The 18,527-nt window shown below is 40.6% G+C and overlaps 1 protein-coding gene across 3 annotated transcripts in view; it reads right to left on the minus strand.

The window, feature by feature from the left end:
* Window positions 1-3,324: 3,324 nt before the first annotated feature.
* The window catches only part of SYT9 (synaptotagmin 9), a 70,095-nt gene continuing 54,892 nt past the window's right edge, over window positions 3,325-18,527 (minus strand). The window contains exons 4-8 of one of the 3 annotated variants that reach the window (XM_021527581.2): window positions 11,741-11,861; window positions 10,538-10,709; window positions 9,831-9,960; window positions 9,100-9,256; window positions 3,325-8,096 (exon numbers count right to left, since the gene is read on the minus strand). In XM_021527581.2, the coding sequence (XP_021383256.1) occupies window positions 9,149-9,256; window positions 9,831-9,960; window positions 10,538-10,709; window positions 11,741-11,861 (531 nt within the window). In that variant the 3' untranslated portion in view covers window positions 3,325-8,096; window positions 9,100-9,148. Of the gene's footprint in view, window positions 8,097-9,099; window positions 9,257-9,830; window positions 9,961-10,537; window positions 10,710-11,740; window positions 11,862-18,527 lie in introns of those variants that run through there. The other 2 variants (XM_021527582.2, XM_077784391.1) reach the window with 2 other exon arrangements.

The raw sequence follows: 18,527 nt of genomic DNA on the forward strand, positions 1-18,527 counted from the left end.
AAAACAGCAGGGATCAGAAGTAAAAAAAAACAAATAACAATCATTATACCAGTCAACAGTTAAAATGAAAATCCGTCAGGCATATATCTAGATGCAACTCGGAAATTATTTCTACTGGCAATGGAATTTCCAAGGCAAATGGTCTCAGATCTTCTGAAAAGCTGCAGAACCTTTGAAGGTTTAGTTGGAATGTGTGGTTCTGCCTTGGCAGGGCAAGGGCAGAAAAGGGAGTGGGGCAGAGTGGGGCTCCAGCTCTCAGGCAGATGGGAGGAAATGGAAAAGCAATTCAGCCCCACACCCAATCTTAAAGATACTCCTGATGAAATGAATGATTTTTTTTTTTCCTGAGAAATCTCAATCCACTATTTGGAACAATGAATTTTTATTTAAGATGGATTTATAGTAAGAGTAGGAGGAAGTAACTTCCTGTCCTTCCTCATCAAGAGATGATACAGCTCCGGTTTTGTATTGGAAATTGCTCCTTCTCTTTCAATCCACTTTAACTTTTCAAGTAGTTTAAGTAGTGTAGAAAGGGAAGAAGTCTTGGGGCATTTACAATTAGGTAAAGAAGCAAGAAATTAATTAATCTGGGGAAATCTGACAGAAAACCTTAGCTCATGATAAGAACAGCAAAGCTTATTTTATTTATTGACCAAAATTGTATTTCTAATTGATTCACGGCCAGACTTAGAAAAATGTTCTGAGGACTTATTGTTCTTTTCCTGAGATGTGGTCTGTATTAAACCCATTTGAACTGAGAGGAAAATGCCAACATGTTTGGGGAGCTGAGGTTTTTTAGTGAGGAAATACCAATAGAGAAGGTTGTTTTCTGGCAAATGGAAGAAATATTTCCACTGGAACAGCAAATATTTGGACTTGAGTTTCACTAAAATACAAAAACTGATTGATGAGTTTGGATTTTTTTCTAAGCTATGTGATTATTCAGGGTTTTTTTTCAAATACTATTTTATGTTGGGAACAATATATAATTTTTTCTAGGAAGGCAAAAGTTTTTGAAAAGGGTCCTAACTGTTGCATTTTGAAAATATGGTTATTAAAACTATATTCCATTTTTGGGATGGAATGGCTAACGTAGCTGAACTCTATTTAATATATTGCTTTAAAACTACTTTTGTCAGTTACCAGGATATAAATGATAGGATTATAGTAACATTCTTGAAACAGAATTTTCCCTGCTAAATTGAAAATTACAAAGTAAGGGTTCAGTATTGAATTTGTTGTTACTATTAAGAATGGTTTCTCCAAGAAAAATATTTTTATTGACAGTTTTATCTTTGGGTGAGGATTTAACACTAGTTAGCTTATTGACATTTCTGACACTTCTAAATCATTCTTTAATATTAGACAGCTTTAATCAAGCTCTTTGAACCAGACTGTTTGGGCACTTCTGATGTCTTGGAACATTTACAGATGTCCCTACATGTGCTGGTGTTGGAACATGAATTCACTGAATGTTTTTTGATGAGTTATTAAGTGGTTTAAAGCCACGACCTTTTGGATGGTGTGGTGGGCTAGACTGTGTGGTTAATTAGGATGAGAATGGTAAATGCATAAGTGCACCCAGAGAATTATGTGATTCTATTTAAATGGCAATATATACCAGTCAGGGAGAAAAAAAACACGTGCTGCTTACATGAGAAATCTCTGCTGGGGACCACTGTGACAAATTTCAGTGATAATATTGTCAGAGGTGAATGGAATTCGTTCTCAGGACACGACACTCTGTGATTTCCTTCCCTGGAAAGGTTACTTTTGGAGTCCCCAAGTTTCCTTGAGGATGCTGACTTTGGAAGCAGAGCTTGCAGCCCTGTTCTGTGCCTCTGCCCCTCGCTGAGGCACGGATTTCTCTGTGTCCTCAGCTGCTGGGGGCCATCCCTGCACTCCCTGCTGTCACTTCAGGCACTTGCCAGGCTCTGCTGTGTCCCCACCAGGCATTCATTCCCCCGTGGGGAAGGCACAGGCAGCCGCCGGCAGAGCTCCTCACTAACGAGGCACCTCCCTGAATTTTCATCTCACTGCTGGTTAGCTGGGCAGCAATTAGGGGCTCCTCAGGTTTAAGGCCATGTGGGATGCTTTGCTATTGATCAGGCTTTTTCCAGGGAGGATTTTCAAACTTTGGCTTGCAGCCATTAGCAGCCTGTTGCAACCACTGTCCCTTTTCCTTTCAAGTCTCTAGGCTACATATAAAAGGATGATTCTGCTGGAAAAGTGTCTCGGAAGGAGAGATGTGTGGGCCTGTTTTGACAGAGGAAGAGGCATTTGCTTGCTTATTAACAAAGAAACAGAGATGTGCAAACCAGTATTACTGAAAGACATTAAAAACAATTTGCAAGTTCATACACTTGCTCTGCTGAGGTGCATTTTATGGTGGCTTATGGGACAGAGAGGGATAATTAGCACTGCATTCACTGCCAGGGACAAAATGCCTATAGATGTGTCCCTTGCCAATCTTCCATCTCCCAGTAACCCAGCAGGAATCTACCCAGGGACTAAAGGTGCTCCCATTATTAAGGACAGTATCAACTTCAAAACTACAGGCCTGTTGCTATCTCTTTCCCATGTGTCTGTGATAGCAAATACTCCCAAAAAGAGAGCAGAAACGAAATTAATTCCTGAGTGTCATGATATATTGTTTTGGGCCTTATGTCACTTGTTTATTAACAGCCCTTTATTGATATGGTGTGTGCAAGCAGGCCAGATCTTCCAAATGAGGAGAGATTGAGCTTATCCCAAAAGACACAGAGAGGCTTTTGCTTAATTAGAGTCATGCACAAGCAAATGCACTCTTGTGGATGGACGTGTAAATTCAGTTTGTGTAAAAGAGAAGGGAAAAGGACAACAGGACAACTGCACCTTTTTGGGTGCAGTTTGTGTGGTCATACAAGATATATTTTTGCTCTTTTCTATTTGTTTCTGGGCTCTGTCAGGGAACCTCTCAGAATTTCCTGGAGCTACATGTCAGGTGTTGACAGGAGGATGGTTAATTTTGCCAGCATGTCATGCTAAATACTAATTTTGGTAATTTAACACAATATCACTCGATAGACGCACTTCTGTAGCTTCTTGATTTTCTTCTTAATATGAAACATAGATGAGATTCACCACTGACATGTCAAATAATCTTTCTGCCATGATGACTGTGGACATGGGATGAAATACGAGGAGGTTTCAATATCCAAACTCCTAAATTATGTGTGAGTGCTGTAAAGTTAAAGCTTTTTCTCTCTGGCCTCATGTACCTTATCAAAACACACTATCTGTCAAGAAAAAACAAGCAAAAATATTTCCAAAGTGTTTACTGGCTTTCTGAATAATGAATTGAACTTTAATATTTATTAAATACAAAATAGTAATAAATTACAATTGCACAATTTCTTACAGTTTTTATTAAGATCAAAACTTATTTGTTCAGACTAGATTTATATAAATAAATGACAGTACATTTTTTACTTGTGTTCAGAAGGTTGTAATACATATTACAAAATTAAGAATTTTTTTGTCCCTCAAACCATCACTGCGAAAAGAATCATGCATTATTTCTACTAAACAAACAAAATGCCCACCTAATTGAGAGAGCCTTGATACAGGTATGGCCCTACTCTCCAAAATTAGACATGAAACAAAGAGATACCAGGACTATTTATTGAACAAGAAATAATAAAGTATAGTACAATGTTGATGAGCTACCAAAACCAAAAGTATACCAAAACAACACAGCTCTCCTCACGCGCCTTCGCGATGGGTATCGAGGACGGCAGCTGGCCGGCATGCAACCGAGTAAAACGCTCAGTTTTACAATGTCTGTGTTCGAGCACAAAGGAGGAGGAACTAAAGAGCCCAGACAAAACAAAGGAACAAACAAAGAGCCCAGATGTTTGCAAGTCCTCCCGTCGCCTCCCGCTCCGCGCCGCACGCGCTGCCTTCGCTCCGCGCTCCTGTGCCACCGCCGCCCTTTGTGCTCCTCCGAGGAGATGGATGGGCTCCCAGAGAGCTGCAGGGCCCTGGAGAACTTCCAGCTGTGGTTCCTTGCCCAACCCACTGTGTTACAAAAGAACTGTAAGCACAACTCTTGGAACCAGCCAGCCTTGGGCGCCGCGGTGCCGCTGGAACGCAGCTGGCGCCTGGCACGGCTCGGCTCACGTGCTGCTGTCACCAAGTCTGTCCTGCTGCCCTTTTCTGCAGCACAGGGGGCTTCTATTAAATTCTACAGTATTGTGGATTACTTTCCCTACATGATAAGAAATCCATTGTTTTCTCCCTTGTTACCGAGACACAATCATTTGGTAATGCAGTGTTCTAAGGGGAAAACAGCATTTCATCATTGACACTTCAGATGGAGTCACCTGATCCAATTTTTCTACTTCCCTCTGTTCAAACTACATATATTAACAGTGAAGTAATTTCAGATGGATTTCTAGCTGGATCAAACAGATTTTCCAACTGAATTTACTGGTCCTTGTTTATTGTTTGTTGCTTTTAAATCAAAAGAATTTTCAGTTATTTTTTATTTCACTTGCAGACACATCCCCTCAGTGCTTGAGTGTTGCTAGGTGATAAGCATGTAAATCAATATATCTCTTGTGTCTCTGGCTTTGGGTGCTCATGTTAATATAGCTACATACACATGCTTGGTGTTCAAAGCACATGAATGGAACCAAACTAAACCAAACCAAACCAAAACAAAGAATAAAAACAACCTAAAAGCCCCCTCAGCAACCATCCCCCCAAGCCAAGAAGCGTGGACTAAAATAACCTCTTTTTTTTTAAATTCCTTTGCACTGCCCTTTGCTGTTGTTTCATTTTGTACTGATCCAGGAGGTCCCCTACCAGCAGTTAAATTGTACCTCTATGTAAAAAATGTCTCACACGTGCTGCTTTTGCATTTTGTGGATCTGCTGGCATGGAAAACTGAGCCATGCAATGACTGGGAAAAACAGTTTTAACACTGGGTCTTTTATGCTACGTATTGGTTTTCTCTTCTGGTAGTCCCCACTTCCCCAGATTGAGATTAATTGTTGCTTATCCACTGCCAGGGCTATTTGCAGGGAAAAGTGAAAAAAAAAAGAAAACAGCAATGCTCTTAATGTCTTGTGAATTCAGTGGAAACAGATAAAGAAATATTTGAGCACTCAGATGCAAAGGAGTTACACTTTTGAGTGTTTTGTCGCGGGACTATCAGGCCACTGTCCATGGTACTTGCCTCACAGTCAGGAACTCAGAAGATTTTCCCATTGCCACTCACTGCTTTTTCACAGAACAGCACCTGACACCGAGGCTTTTTAGGGAAAACTAAAAGTAACAATTGAATAGCATATTGTTAAAGAGCAAAATGGGATTAAAATCCTGCTGAAATGCATTTTTAAGTGATTTTCTTTTCTATCTTAGAGTCACGATACTTGTCATACAATGTAATAATGCATTCACAGCAAATAAGAAAATAAATGAGGGTTTCAGCTTTGAAAACATTCTTCAGTCTACTCCTAATTCACCACTGAGAATCATAGTTCAGAAAAGAAAGACTGAGCAGCATTGGGACCTTACTTTTCCCTGGGTTTCCAGTTGAGTGTGTAGCAGAATTATCTATCCTCTGGTCCTTCCAGCAGGCTGTGGTATTATTGTAATTCAGTCCAAAGACAGCAGCAGTCTACTGGCCAACCAGAGCCAGAACAGAAAAATATTTGGGGTCTAGGGAATATCACCAGTTGAGTGGAGTATAAAGATGAAGAGAGAAGTATCCTAATATAGAAAATATCTATCACTCCATAGATGCACCACTATGATAAGGCAGGTATTTGTAAAAAGCACATAGTAATGCCACAGCCTGAGTAATAGTTTCTACGTCATGAGCAAAAATTAGAATTCAATAAATTTAGGGCTTTTTCCTTATCCTTTGAAGTCTGCTGGATTCCACTTTAAATGCTCACTGTCACAGAGATTTCTTTCCCTGTTTTAGTAGAACTCTATTCAAAATAATTATTTTTATGCCGGACCCGTGGGCATTAAATAAACTGAGCATGGTGATAAAATAGAAGAACTGCAGCCCACTAGCAATTATACCACTTTTCAGCTGATGTCCCTTTGAGCTGCTGGGGACAAATCCTAGAAAGGCTCCTGCACTTTTCCATGGACACAAATTGAGCCTGCTGTGTAGGTGTTTTCCCCTTCCCAGCAGTTCCTGTTGCTAATGTTGCAGTGGGAAGCGTGCCCGCTCTGCATTCCAGACAGAGATGACATGTAGAGTGATTTGTCCAGGAAATCAGACAACACCACTCCAAGGAAGAGCTCCTCCTCCTTTGCTCAGGCCCATCTCCCCTTGGCAACTCCTGGGTAAAGAGCACAGGATTCTGCCCGAGGGGAGGCTGATGCATGAGCAGAAATGCACATTGTCATGTACCACTGGCCTCCTGAGAGAACGCTGATGGTGCAGAGAAACAGTTTTGCCATGGCAACATTATTTTTACTCTTTTGGAAATGCCGAGTGGTTGCCCTCCTGAAATTGTGCTTAGGCAGGTTTGGAAGTGCTGTTTAGTTTGCCAGGTATACCCTTGCCTGTGGTAGCTGTATTCTCCATGGCATGGCAAGAGATTTTTGAAAACAGCTGTGCTTACAGGAGTTCTTATTTATACCTGCAGCATACATTTACAACAGATCCAAGATCTCCTGCAAGTTCCAAGATATTCTTTACCCACAAGTAATTCTGATTTTATGGAAGATCCTCATTGATCCCCTGAAACTAAATTTTCAGACTTGAGGTCAAAATTTTAGATATTTCTTCAAATCTGTGCATGCATATTTGTGTCAGAAGAGTTGCAGATCCAAAATGCTTGGTGAACACTCATCACATACAAGATGTGAAGCAATGTGAGTACACATAAACTTATCTGAGCTCTATGTAAGGATCAGGGCTCCTTCTCTGTAAGTACACAGCAGACAGCTGTATTGTATAAACCATCCATACTTTGCATTTGCATCTTTTAAACAAAAAATTCCCATGTAAAGACGTGAGTCAAGTTCTCTGAAGACACTGGAGGATGAGAGAACTCCATGCGTGGCTAAATAAGTGCTGAAAAATTTATCCCAGGGTCTCCTGCTTTGGGGCACAAATTTCATTACGTGACAAAATGCAGCGCTTTGATTAATTTTCTTTTAATGGTCAGAATTTGCCAGAATTTACAATATATCATCATGTAAAACAGCCCTGCTAACTCTACCACAAATAATAAAGGAAGTTTTCACAGGCACTATATATTTGGAACAGCATTTTCAGACAATTTGGGGGGTGTGTGTTTGTTTGTATGATCCAGCATTGCCACCTGGGACACGCTTCCAACAGTCTGCAGTGTCGTGGACACGACTCAGAAATGTTGACTGGAAAATCATCCACAAAGGTTGAGGGCTAACAACCTCCATGTTACACAGATGGTTATCTCCTTTCTCAAAGAACATGCTGTCATTACAAATACCATATGCATCTTGTTCTCACCCAGCAGAACTTTTTTTACAGTTTTTCAGATTTGAAGGATAACCATATTAATTTGTTTTCACGTCAGGTGAAAGGACGCACCAGCTGAGACTGAGGACGCAACTTGTCATCAAAAAATAAGTACCTGATGGCAATCATTCTTGAAAAAAAAAAAATACTTAGAAAGCTAATCATTCACAATACTGCACCTTTTTTCAAATACAAGGACAATATTTGTTGCTGCTTCCCATATTTGTTGGTTTACACTGCTATAATTTTGCTTGTAAACCTGGGTTATTCTACTGAACAGAAATGATGACTTGAATTTGGGTAATGCTTACGACCATACAAATAATCTATCAGTAGCAGTAGTGTCAGCTGGAGAATTAATGCTACAGGTGGATAACATCACACTATTTGAAACCAATAGCTCTTCACACAGTTGAAGACTGAGGGTCCTATTCAGCAAATATTCGGGGTCCTATGGCTGTGGCCACAGAGGTTCCAGAAGCTCTCGCTGAGTCTAATCCTGATTCAGGAACCAAAATGATATGCTGTGTATATATTTCTCTGCACAGCCTGGGTGTGCTGGACACCCTCCCCCACTTGATTCCTGGGAAGGAAAAAAATATGTCTCTGTTTAGCTTTCAGTGACATGAAAACCAGTCCGCAGTAATGAAATCTAAAGAAGTTAGCCAGGCATGTATGAAAAGAACAGGATGCCTGTGGAAAGGGAAGAGCTGTCAAAACCTAATTGTGGGCTCTGGCTGCAATGAAATTTATCAAAGAGGGAAGACAGGTTGGATATAAGGATGTAGACAACTTCTGCTAAGAGACACTTGTTGTGCTCTGGGCAGCAGTAACCCTTGCGCCACACCTTGTGTGCTGTGTCAGGATACTCCTGTCAACACTTGGCTACAGCTGAGAGCTCCCAAATGCCCAGGTCAGCACTTCAAGTGTGGCATTTCAGCCAGCATCTACCCTGTCACTGGGGGCACAAACACCTGGGCAGAGCTGCCCCACTGCTGGCAGCACACCTGTGCTGAGAAGGCGTCGAGCCTTCCTCCTGCCACACAGCCTGTGGGCACTCCCTGCTCAGACTGTGCTGCTGTGGCACCAGGAAACACAACTCCTTATGGACACAGGACAAGACTGTGGGATTCTTCCCAGCTTGCAGTATCTTCATAATGCGTGATAATCTTTTCTGGAGCTGCCCGTGGCCAGTGCTCACAACCACGCAGGGAAATCTTCGGTGGCACTGTGGTAACACAGCTGCACTCTGGTGCAGAAAGTAAACTCAGAGGGGCTGTGAACTGCCTGCCTCCAAGTATTAGTGCCCACAGCATCATTCCTAGCTCCATATGGGTACTGTGCTCTTTCCTGTCTTTCAACATTGAGGATAACTCTGGGGCTGCTCATAAATAAACAAGACACTTCCCTTTGACTGGGAGTACTGCCTGACTCAGCCAGTGAGAGCAACAATGGGAGCAGGTCATGGTAACTTTAGGAAGTGGTTTAGTTTGATCTTTGATGAATTTCTGTGTCTCATGGATCAGGATTAGTGTTCCCTGCATTGGGGAGAGGATTAGACAGAGGGATTAAAAGGACATCTTTACCCCACTGGACTCTGTGGAATAGCCCCTGAGGATATGGCTAAGAAAGAGTTCAACAGGAATGCCAAATTTCTGCTGAATAGGTTAAAAGGGTGAGGAAGCCTCTTCGGCAGCCATCCAAGCGCAGAAGACCTGCATAACATTCCTGCTGAATAGGGCCCTAAAGACAAAAAACAAAACAAAACAAAACAAAAAAAAACCATAGGAACCTTGAAAAGCTTTTCTGATTGTGTCGCTTCTTATGAGCACCTCAGATCTTCAAAGATACTTAAGCATATTTTTGTCAGTGCAGTTAGGCATCCTTTGAGATGTGCTAGTGGCATGGATGATATATTGTTACAAGAAAAGAAGTCAAATTAGGTTGTTGTATATAAAAAAAAAAATAGGTCTTGATTGTTCTGTAAACAAGGTCCATTTCTTTGCATCAATTAATAGTGAAAGTTACCCAAGATCTTATTTAAAAAGCAAAACTAAACCCTCAATCAAATAATGTTTGGTGTTTTCATGTCTGTATTTTATAGACAACAATTACCTTCTATCTCCTTAAAATTGAGAGGAGCAGACTTAACTTGTGTGTCACATTTCAACTTTAATGAGTTTCCAAACCCTTTTCTAGGATTTACCTCATGCACGCGGATCTTGGGTTTGCTCATAAAATTTTATCCAACTTCTAATGCCGTGTGGGAGAATATTCAGGATTATTGCAAGGGGGAAGCAGTAAATGAAAGCCTTACCTCCACAAGAGGATGCCAGTGGGCGATGGGCTTCCGAGGGTACGAGAGCATTTCGTTCCAGTGGTCGCGCCCTAGACTCTCTGCATCGTTGCCTACTTGACAAACTCCAATGACCTCATTGTGACCTACACTGTGAAAATGGTCCATAATATTTTTTTCTTAAAATTTTACCTTTGGAACCACACCAGTTGCATATTTCATCAGAAACATTAATCGTGGATTTTTAAGATTAATTCTTGCCTGGAGAACATAACACACTCGGCAATACGCTTGCTCTTTGTGTTTCCCACAGTTCAGAACCATTTTATATTTCCCCCCTTGTAGCACACAAAAGGTTCTTTCCCTGTGTTCTGTAATTAGCTGCAAAGGCAAACAGGCTCTAAGACACAACTTTATAAATAGAGAGTGTGTATGTAAAAAGGCTTAGCATAAATGTACAAAGTGAACATCAGTGCTTTAATGCCCAGTTACCTCATTCTGCTAAACACATCTGCAGCTTACTGATGTCAGTTATGGATCCAGATCTACATTTTAAAATTTAGTAAGGAAGTTCTGCCTGGCAAAACAAAAAATGTGCAGACTTTTACCAAGCTCAACCTGACATTAATTCCCTGCTTATAGGGAAGAAAGTAGTAACTTTCTTTCTGGGTGTGAACCTAGCGTGCAAGACTTTATCAGCCAATATTTGACAGCTACAGGCATCTCACCGGTCATAATCCATAACAGCTATCGACAAGTTAATTTGGTCAATGTTTTCTGGAGGGACGTCAAAGACTATGGCTTCATTGTAAACAGGATTTAGGGTGTTCCTCTTGGTGGAAGTTTTCCTTTTCTTTAGCCGCCTTCCTTCACACATTAAAGAAACCTTCACGTAGGGATCTGTGTGGGTCATAAGAACAACGTTGATTTTTGACAAATGCAAATGGAAAGTGAAGGGAGACTTCCTGTGTGCCCATTTCTGCTTGCTGGATTAATCTCCTGGACCTGACTGGAATTTGAGCTTCTCTGTCACCATGATATACACAGGAGGCAGTGCAGCTTTGAAAGCTTTACCTGGGTCACTGCTTATAATGACCTTTTTAGGTTCAAGAAGCTCCTTGCTGTGTACCAACTTCTCAAAGGGTATTAAAATATCCACTGAAGCGTGTTATACATGACTATTTTATACAATAGCCTGTGTATCAGCCTATTTATAGCAGCCTAATTACTTGTTAGATTTGTAGGACAGACAGAAGATGACAATGCTTTTCACAACGGGATTTACTGATGTATGGTTAAATACAATTCAAAGTGCAACAATTATTAGCTTATATTTCTCAAGAGAACGATAATTATTTTTGAACTCCTGAATGTAGCAAAAAAGAAAGTTATTTCTTTGTATCTCCTTTCTGAGAGCTCTACAGCTCTCTGCTAGTATTTAAAAGACATCTCTAAAACCTTATTTATGTTTCTAATATTTATTGTGGGCTTTTGAAAGGGTTGCTGAAAGGATTGGGGGATGATCACTACTTTCTCCATATGCCAGCAAGAACAGAAGTGGCTCAGTGGCTCCTGGGGACTGTCAGAGAGGGCCAGTCTGCCTCTGTGTAATAGCTGCAGCAGTCTGCTGCACAAACAATTCCCAGTGCTGGGAATGCATTTTGGCCAGCTTGTTTTACTCTGAATTACAGTGGCATTGGAAAGAATAATCTTGCACTCTTTTTAAGAGAGCAATTTGTTTTAAACTGTTCCTTGGATCTAAGCTAACTAAAATGCGTTGTTTATTTCTCATCAACTCCTGCACTCAAGTAGAGTTCACAGTGTAAAAACCCCCCTCTCAAAAATCATTCTGGGATTTGACAGTGTTGAATTCTGTGTCTTGGGAGGAAAAGGGGACAGAAATCCACTCTGAGCATTAAATTCATTCCTACCTGATGCTCCTGTGATATCCATTGCCTTTAGATTTCTTGCCTTTATTATTGTAATAGTTAGTCTACCAGCTGTTGGAAGGTAGCAGAGCGAAAACATAAGGTCACCAAGATCCACGTTATCCTGTTCCAAGAAAAGAAAGATCATGTGAAGCAATAATAACAATTTTTCTACTCCTAGTAGGATTTAAAGATGAAAATATACCTTTGGGGATCTACAGTTATGCAGTAAAAGCTGAATTCTTATTCTGAAACATCTGAAAAAAACAGCTATCCATGTGCATACAAAAATCAAGTCACTCTGTTGCTAGCCCACCAAAGTTCTCCAGGATAACTGAGGTTATAGTTTCTAGCACTCAGTCCTTGGAGATGGCACACATTTAAATGATAAACTGCCTTGTGAGGGACTGGAAAATCTTTCTTCTATTTTATGTTTTTTACTGATTTGCCTGTTTCGTTGGCAAGCAGCCATAAATGTCTGTGCCTTTCTTTCTGGTGTGCAGGAGGAAACCCACAGAGACAGTCACATTAAAAAAAAAAACCAACAAAAAAACCCCCAAAACAACATGGTTTGGGCAGAGCTTTTTCCAGCTCTTAAGTTTGCATGAATTCTGGTGTGACAGGTTAGAAGTATCTTTGGTAATGGGACAGGATCTACCAGAAGAAGAGTAAGGGTAATTATTAATTTTTGATCATAATAATTACAATAATAACAACAACAACTTCCTGTGCCTCACACAGACAAGCTCCCTTAAGTAGATTTATCCATCTGTTTTATTGATAATTTGCAACTTTTTCTTGCACTGATGGCATCAGAGTTCCAGAAAAGTAATAGAAAATTTGCAAACTCTGTTCGCAGTTACAAAGCATCACTATTTTTTTAAGAGGGAAATCCAGCTGTTTCATTTAAAAAATAGCAAAGGAAGGTTTGCATTAAATGATTTCTTTGATTTGATTTGCATTCTTTGGACTGAGCAGTGAATTCACACTTTCATAGACCTGCTTCCTGTAACTTAACGTTTCATTCTTGACTGAAAAAAAATATTTAAAAATTGCCTGATCCTTGAAATTAGCAGTTTCAAGGCCATGTTCCATGTTTTTTAGGGAAGACAAATGCAGCTGCTGTGGAGTATGTTTATCTTGCTTACCTAGCTTTGTGCAATAAGTTCTCATCTTTCCCACGCTGGTTCCTTCTCTGTCAGTCACCAACAGCTGAAGGGTGGTGGATGACAGAGAAGGAGAGGGAAAATACCTGGAAAAAGCTCCTAGCACAGGTTTGTCTCTGAGGCAGCTGCTGCTCAGACTGATGCCCAGAGCCTGTGCAGTCCCTTTGTGTCACTTCATGAGCTAGCAGGGGACATAAGCAGGACAGAAAGCATTGCTGGCACGGAGCTGTAGAAAAATGTTGTGTCAGAAGGGAATTGTGGAGGTCACTTGGTTCAACCCCTTGCTCAGGAGAAGCATCTTTGCTTTAGCTCACAGATCATTCAAAGAAAAAACCAAACAGGTGCAGTCATTCAAAAGTAGATCCTTTCATTTTAAGAGATGCAGTCAGAGAAGGAAAAGGCTTATATTATGGGCCATTTGTCAGGAATAACCAGCTTTTAACCCTGTCACCTTTTCCACTCTGAAGATCAGTGTTTCAGGGTGGCTGAAAAGCTAATAAAGGCTGGGACAATATCGAGGTGGCTGCTATGACTCAGACTGTTTAGTACCTCTTGATAATTTCCACTTGGAAGTAAACCTGCTGCAACAAATTGTGTCCCTGACTCACTCGGTGGGAGGATCAAAGTGCTGCTTGGGATGCTGTGAGAAATCCTACAGGTTAAGGAAGTGTCAGCACATCCAGGAGAAATGTCTCTTGGCTAACACTCACCCTTAACATTACAGGAAAATAACTGACCTCTGAGATTTTCCCAGTGATCAGCTGGAGTTTGATACTGATAGTAAAAGGGTTTTAAAATCATGGGGATTTAGGGTTAACAGGAAAATAAGCTTAGGAGGCCCTGGAAAAATAAATACCTTAAGCACATGAAGAACTAGTACTTGCTAGAACTGCACTGTGTAGCTAGTACATGATAAATAAGATAATTGTTAGATGTGATGACTGTTTAGTAATTAAATATAATTACTGTTTAATCATAAGAATAATCATGAGAAACTGTGGTCAGGGGCCTAAGAAAGATCACTAGAAACTCATGTCAATGTATAAAACAGAACAATGTAAGTTTAATAATTAATATGTAAGTTATATAACGATAGAATATAAAATACGTTCAGCTCGAAAGCCATGTCGGAGTCAGATTTGGGTCTGTACCCCTGACTCCCAGAGCTCTTAATAAAAGCACATGCAGATAATCATATCTGTGATTCTGTGTGCTCTGAAGGCTAATAATACCAATGACCAGAAAAACAGGAAGCAAAGTTTTCACTTGTCCTTCCCACTGTGAGAGCAACTTCCAAGGTGTAAATGTAAATGTACTTCCCCAGCTCCAAGGTGCTGAGATTCATAGCTGTGAAGTTCTCGCTCGTGCTGCAGCTCTCAGGGGGCCAGAATTCCAAAAGCCATTTAAAGATATTATTGACTGAAGCCATCTTTTGGGAATTTGTCACTCTTGCAACTATTGATAGGTTTAGAAGGCAGTGTTGTTGAATCAGTCAGGTTTTCCCTGACCACAGAGAGCCCATCAGGCATCTGTTATTTTACCTGTGTATTTTGGCATACTTTAACATTGTCAGCTGTGGCATAATTATATGCATAAATACAGACAGTTATTGATTGGGGATTTTACATCATTTTTTTTGTCATTTATTTTGTAGCACTTTACAGTTCATCTTTATCGGATAGAGGTAGGTTTGACTTCAAATGTATTAGAATGTACTGTCAGTATTTTGGATTTTATGTAATCATGGAGGTACTTCAGTAAGCAAAAACTGATCTATGCACCACTGATATATATATATATATATATCTGTATTGTAGAATGTCCTTCTTACATATTTTGTACTATATTATGTTAGACACTGGTACATTAGTACTTGATGCAGATATTTCCAACTGTTTTGTGTCTCTGAATACAAAATTCAGAGCCATAGTCCATATTGAATACTCAATATTCAACCCCAGTGCTCCACGTGCTGACTAGGAATTCATTCTGGGAGTACAGTAAATTTACTGCCTCTACCAAATACAGGAGCTTCCACTCCAGAGTTGATCACCCTGAATGAACATTTAGAAAAATTTATCCAATTTTTATCAAGAAGTTTATAGGTAAATGAATTATTATACAATTGTTTTAGGAATTGAATTCAGATACCAAGAAAAATCAGAGAATCACAGAATGTCCTGATTTGGAGGGGATCCACAAGGATCAGGCAGTCCAACTCCCATCCCTGCACAGCCTGAAGAGTCACACCCTGCATATATAACTGCACAAATGGACTGCATAGATGAACTGCTTAGGAAAAGAATGGATCACATGTGTTGAATGCAGTATTAGGAATTAGGCCATAATATACTTACCCACAAACTTTGCCTTACAACTGAAAAATAATTGTCACCTGCACTGTGATGGGTTTTTTGTAGCAAATACTGTGACATACATAATATACATATGTGTGATATATATACATAATATATAATAACACTTTATCAATGCTTCTTGAAAAACTGCACTAGGCATTATATGGGAAAAAAACAGAGTTACACTGGAAACAGAGCCTGTGATTTCTTTAGTCTTTTCCAGTTGTAAAAGTTGTAGGTGTTGTAGCAATAGGTCACAGATGATTGTGAGATTGTCTGTTCACAAGCCAATGCCTGAGAATGTGGCTGAAGGGCAGCTTGCAGGCAGCAGCAGGGAAGAGACACCTTTTGCCATGCAAATCCTTCTCCCTGTCTGAAAAAGAGTCCCTGTTTTCTCATACTTACATTTTAAATTGTAGAGAATCAATGACTACTCCATCATACTGGCTATTTCTAAAGATTGGAAAGGACTTTTATAACAGAGAGCCTTTCCCCTTGCCCTGGCTATTCCTCCCTGTCTTACCTCTATTTTCTCTAATCAAAGGGCAACACTGAAAATTGCTGCAAGCAATGGGCCCTCAAGGTTCAGTTAGAAAGGTTTAATGAGGGAATGTTCTTCAGAAAGTCCCACAAACTTTGACTACCCCCTGTGGTGGTGAAACAGCAGCCAAAGGCCTAAAAACTGAATCCTGCCGATGTCGCTATAGGACACGTGAAAGCACGACGCGAGCCACCTGCTATTTGCAAGGTAAAGAAGGAAGTTTATTCTCTGACTCCAACTTTTATACTTTCCTAAAGGTGAGATTGGATTGGAGAGTGAATGGGCCACCTCTCCAAAGACATTGGACAAACCACTAGTACATCAAGTTTCTCCACCCCCATAAAAGAATGCAAAGCAATATATTGTTTATAGAAATAGTGTGGGAAAGTTCTCCAACAGAATGTAAACTCAGAAGGCTTTAGAAAATCTTAAGAATCAGGGTGACATGCCTCGAGCCAACAGAAGCCATGAGAAAGCTGACAGCTCTTCATCAGCATGATCTCTGCCTGATTGATGCACTATTTGCTCTTTGGTTTCTTTATTTACTATTTGTTTTTCTAATGCATCTTGCTAACGCTCTTTGAACTGCAAATATGGCTCTGCAGCACCCTGGTTTATGGCTGTGTAGCTTTGAGATGGTCTGGGTGTGTTACTGACTTTTAATATTGCTAACAATCCCACATCTTTGGCTTGATGTTTCACGACCACAACCCCCCAGAATCTGCACATGTGTGTTCATCCCTCTGTGGGGGGGACAGGCACCAAGCTGTGGCTGGAGACCAGTGCTGTCACAGGCATGACCCTCACATCCAGCAAACACAGGGCTTTTCTACAAATGCAGCTTCCTAGCAGAACCAAAGCCAATGTATCTCTAGCCTGGAGAAGAGGAGGCTTAGGGGTGACCTTATTGCTCTCCACAACTCCCTGAAGGGAGGTTGTGCACAGGTGGGGTTGGTCTCTTCCACCAGGCAGCACTGACAGAACAAGAGGACACAGCCTCAGCTACGTCAGGGAAGGTTTAGGTTGGATACTAGGAAAATATTTTTCACTGAAAGAATAATAAAGTACTGGAATTGTCTTCCCAGGGAGGTGGTGGAATCACCATCTCTGGATATGTTTATAAAAAGACTGGACTTGGCACTGGGTGCTATAGTCTAGTTGTGGTGTTAGAGCATAGGTTGGACTTGATGATCTCAAAGGTCTCTTCCAATCTCATTATTCTGTGATTCTGTGTGATTCTGTATCAGAGCACAGAGGGGATTAGTGTGCATCTTCACGAGTTTAACATCACTGAGCTACACAGCTTAAGCCACGGATTGTCACTAAAGGTGTGCTGTATTAGCAAGAAATCACTTCCAGGAACAGAATTAACAAGCAGAGGGCAGGATCTTCTGCAAGGATTAGTTCCTGTTTCAATTGAGTCCTAAGGCATTACCATGTAGGCTACACAAAACGTGGCACTACAGGATTACACTGCCAGAGGAATTTTGAAATTCCTGCTTAGGAGAAGATTTCATAAATAATGTGGGCTATCATGTCATGCATGTGGTACTTTTCCAAATTTGTGCCTAACCTGATTCAGTGTGGTCGTAATACCATACTGGGCATGTTAGAGTGCAACCATGAGAGCACTAATATAATCTGACCTAAAGGCCGGTCAGTTTTATCAGTAACTCAAAAGAGAATAATCAGAAGATAAGTAAATTGAAATTCTAATTTACTCACATGTCCATGCCCTGTATTATTTTTCTTTTGGTCCCATTCAGCAGGAAGCATAACTGAATAAATATCCTCTAACAAACATACCGCTCTCCCGTTGTCCTCAAAGCCTGCCTAGGTTCAGAGGTAGAAATACAGCCTTTATTTTTAATCTGTAACCTGCCTGCTCCTGTATTCTAAAAAAAAAAGCAAAACAAGATTGGGATCAGCTTTGCTTTTCCAGTGCCCCAGGCTTGGGCCCCAGGCTCAGGCTGAGTGCCTTGGTGTCCTGAGCTGTGCCTCTGATAATCCCACCTGGATTTGTCTCTGAGCCCTTGCAGTGTTCATGCAGTTCTTTATTCAACAAAGCAAGAGCATGAAGATTCTCCCTTGAAAATAGCTCAGTGTTACATGGAAGAGTTCAAACCAGAGGTGTAAGTCACAAGGTTTGCCTGAAAACTGCAAACAGGATGAATCTCATAATCCATGAAACCTCAAGGTAAATAAAATTGCTGTTAGGAGCATGGAGACATGCCCCCCTGTCATATTATGCTTCCTTCTTGCTCTGTTCCTGCTGAAAATACTTGATACATTATAAAAATAATTTTTAACAATTTTCAGTGGCTTCTACTGAAAGGGTTATCGTTCCTGCTTTTCCCAGAAAACATTTTGGGTTTCCTCCGCTGTGAAACTAACCCAAAATAAATACACCTTTGAAAATGCTGAATTTGAATAGTAACATTAGTAGGCTTTTAGTCTATAATCACACATTACTTATAGTTTTAAAAAATGATTCAGTTTTGCTGGAGATTAGCCTGCAGGAGAAATGATTCCCCAGTACTGTGTCAGCAGCTCCATGCTGTTGCTTAGTGAGTATAACTCAGCATATTAAACAGGGAGATGTGCAACCTCAAAGAGGATGGTGACTAAGGGCCCCGAAATGGCCTCACCTTTGATGCCTTTGAGGGTGCATTAAGCAGCTCAGGCTGGATGAAACCTTCCCAGTGAAACCTCCAAGTCACCTGGTT

This window comes from Lonchura striata, chromosome 6 (assembly GCF_046129695.1).
Source record: "Lonchura striata isolate bLonStr1 chromosome 6, bLonStr1.mat, whole genome shotgun sequence".
NCBI lineage: Eukaryota > Metazoa > Chordata > Aves > Passeriformes > Estrildidae > Lonchura > Lonchura striata.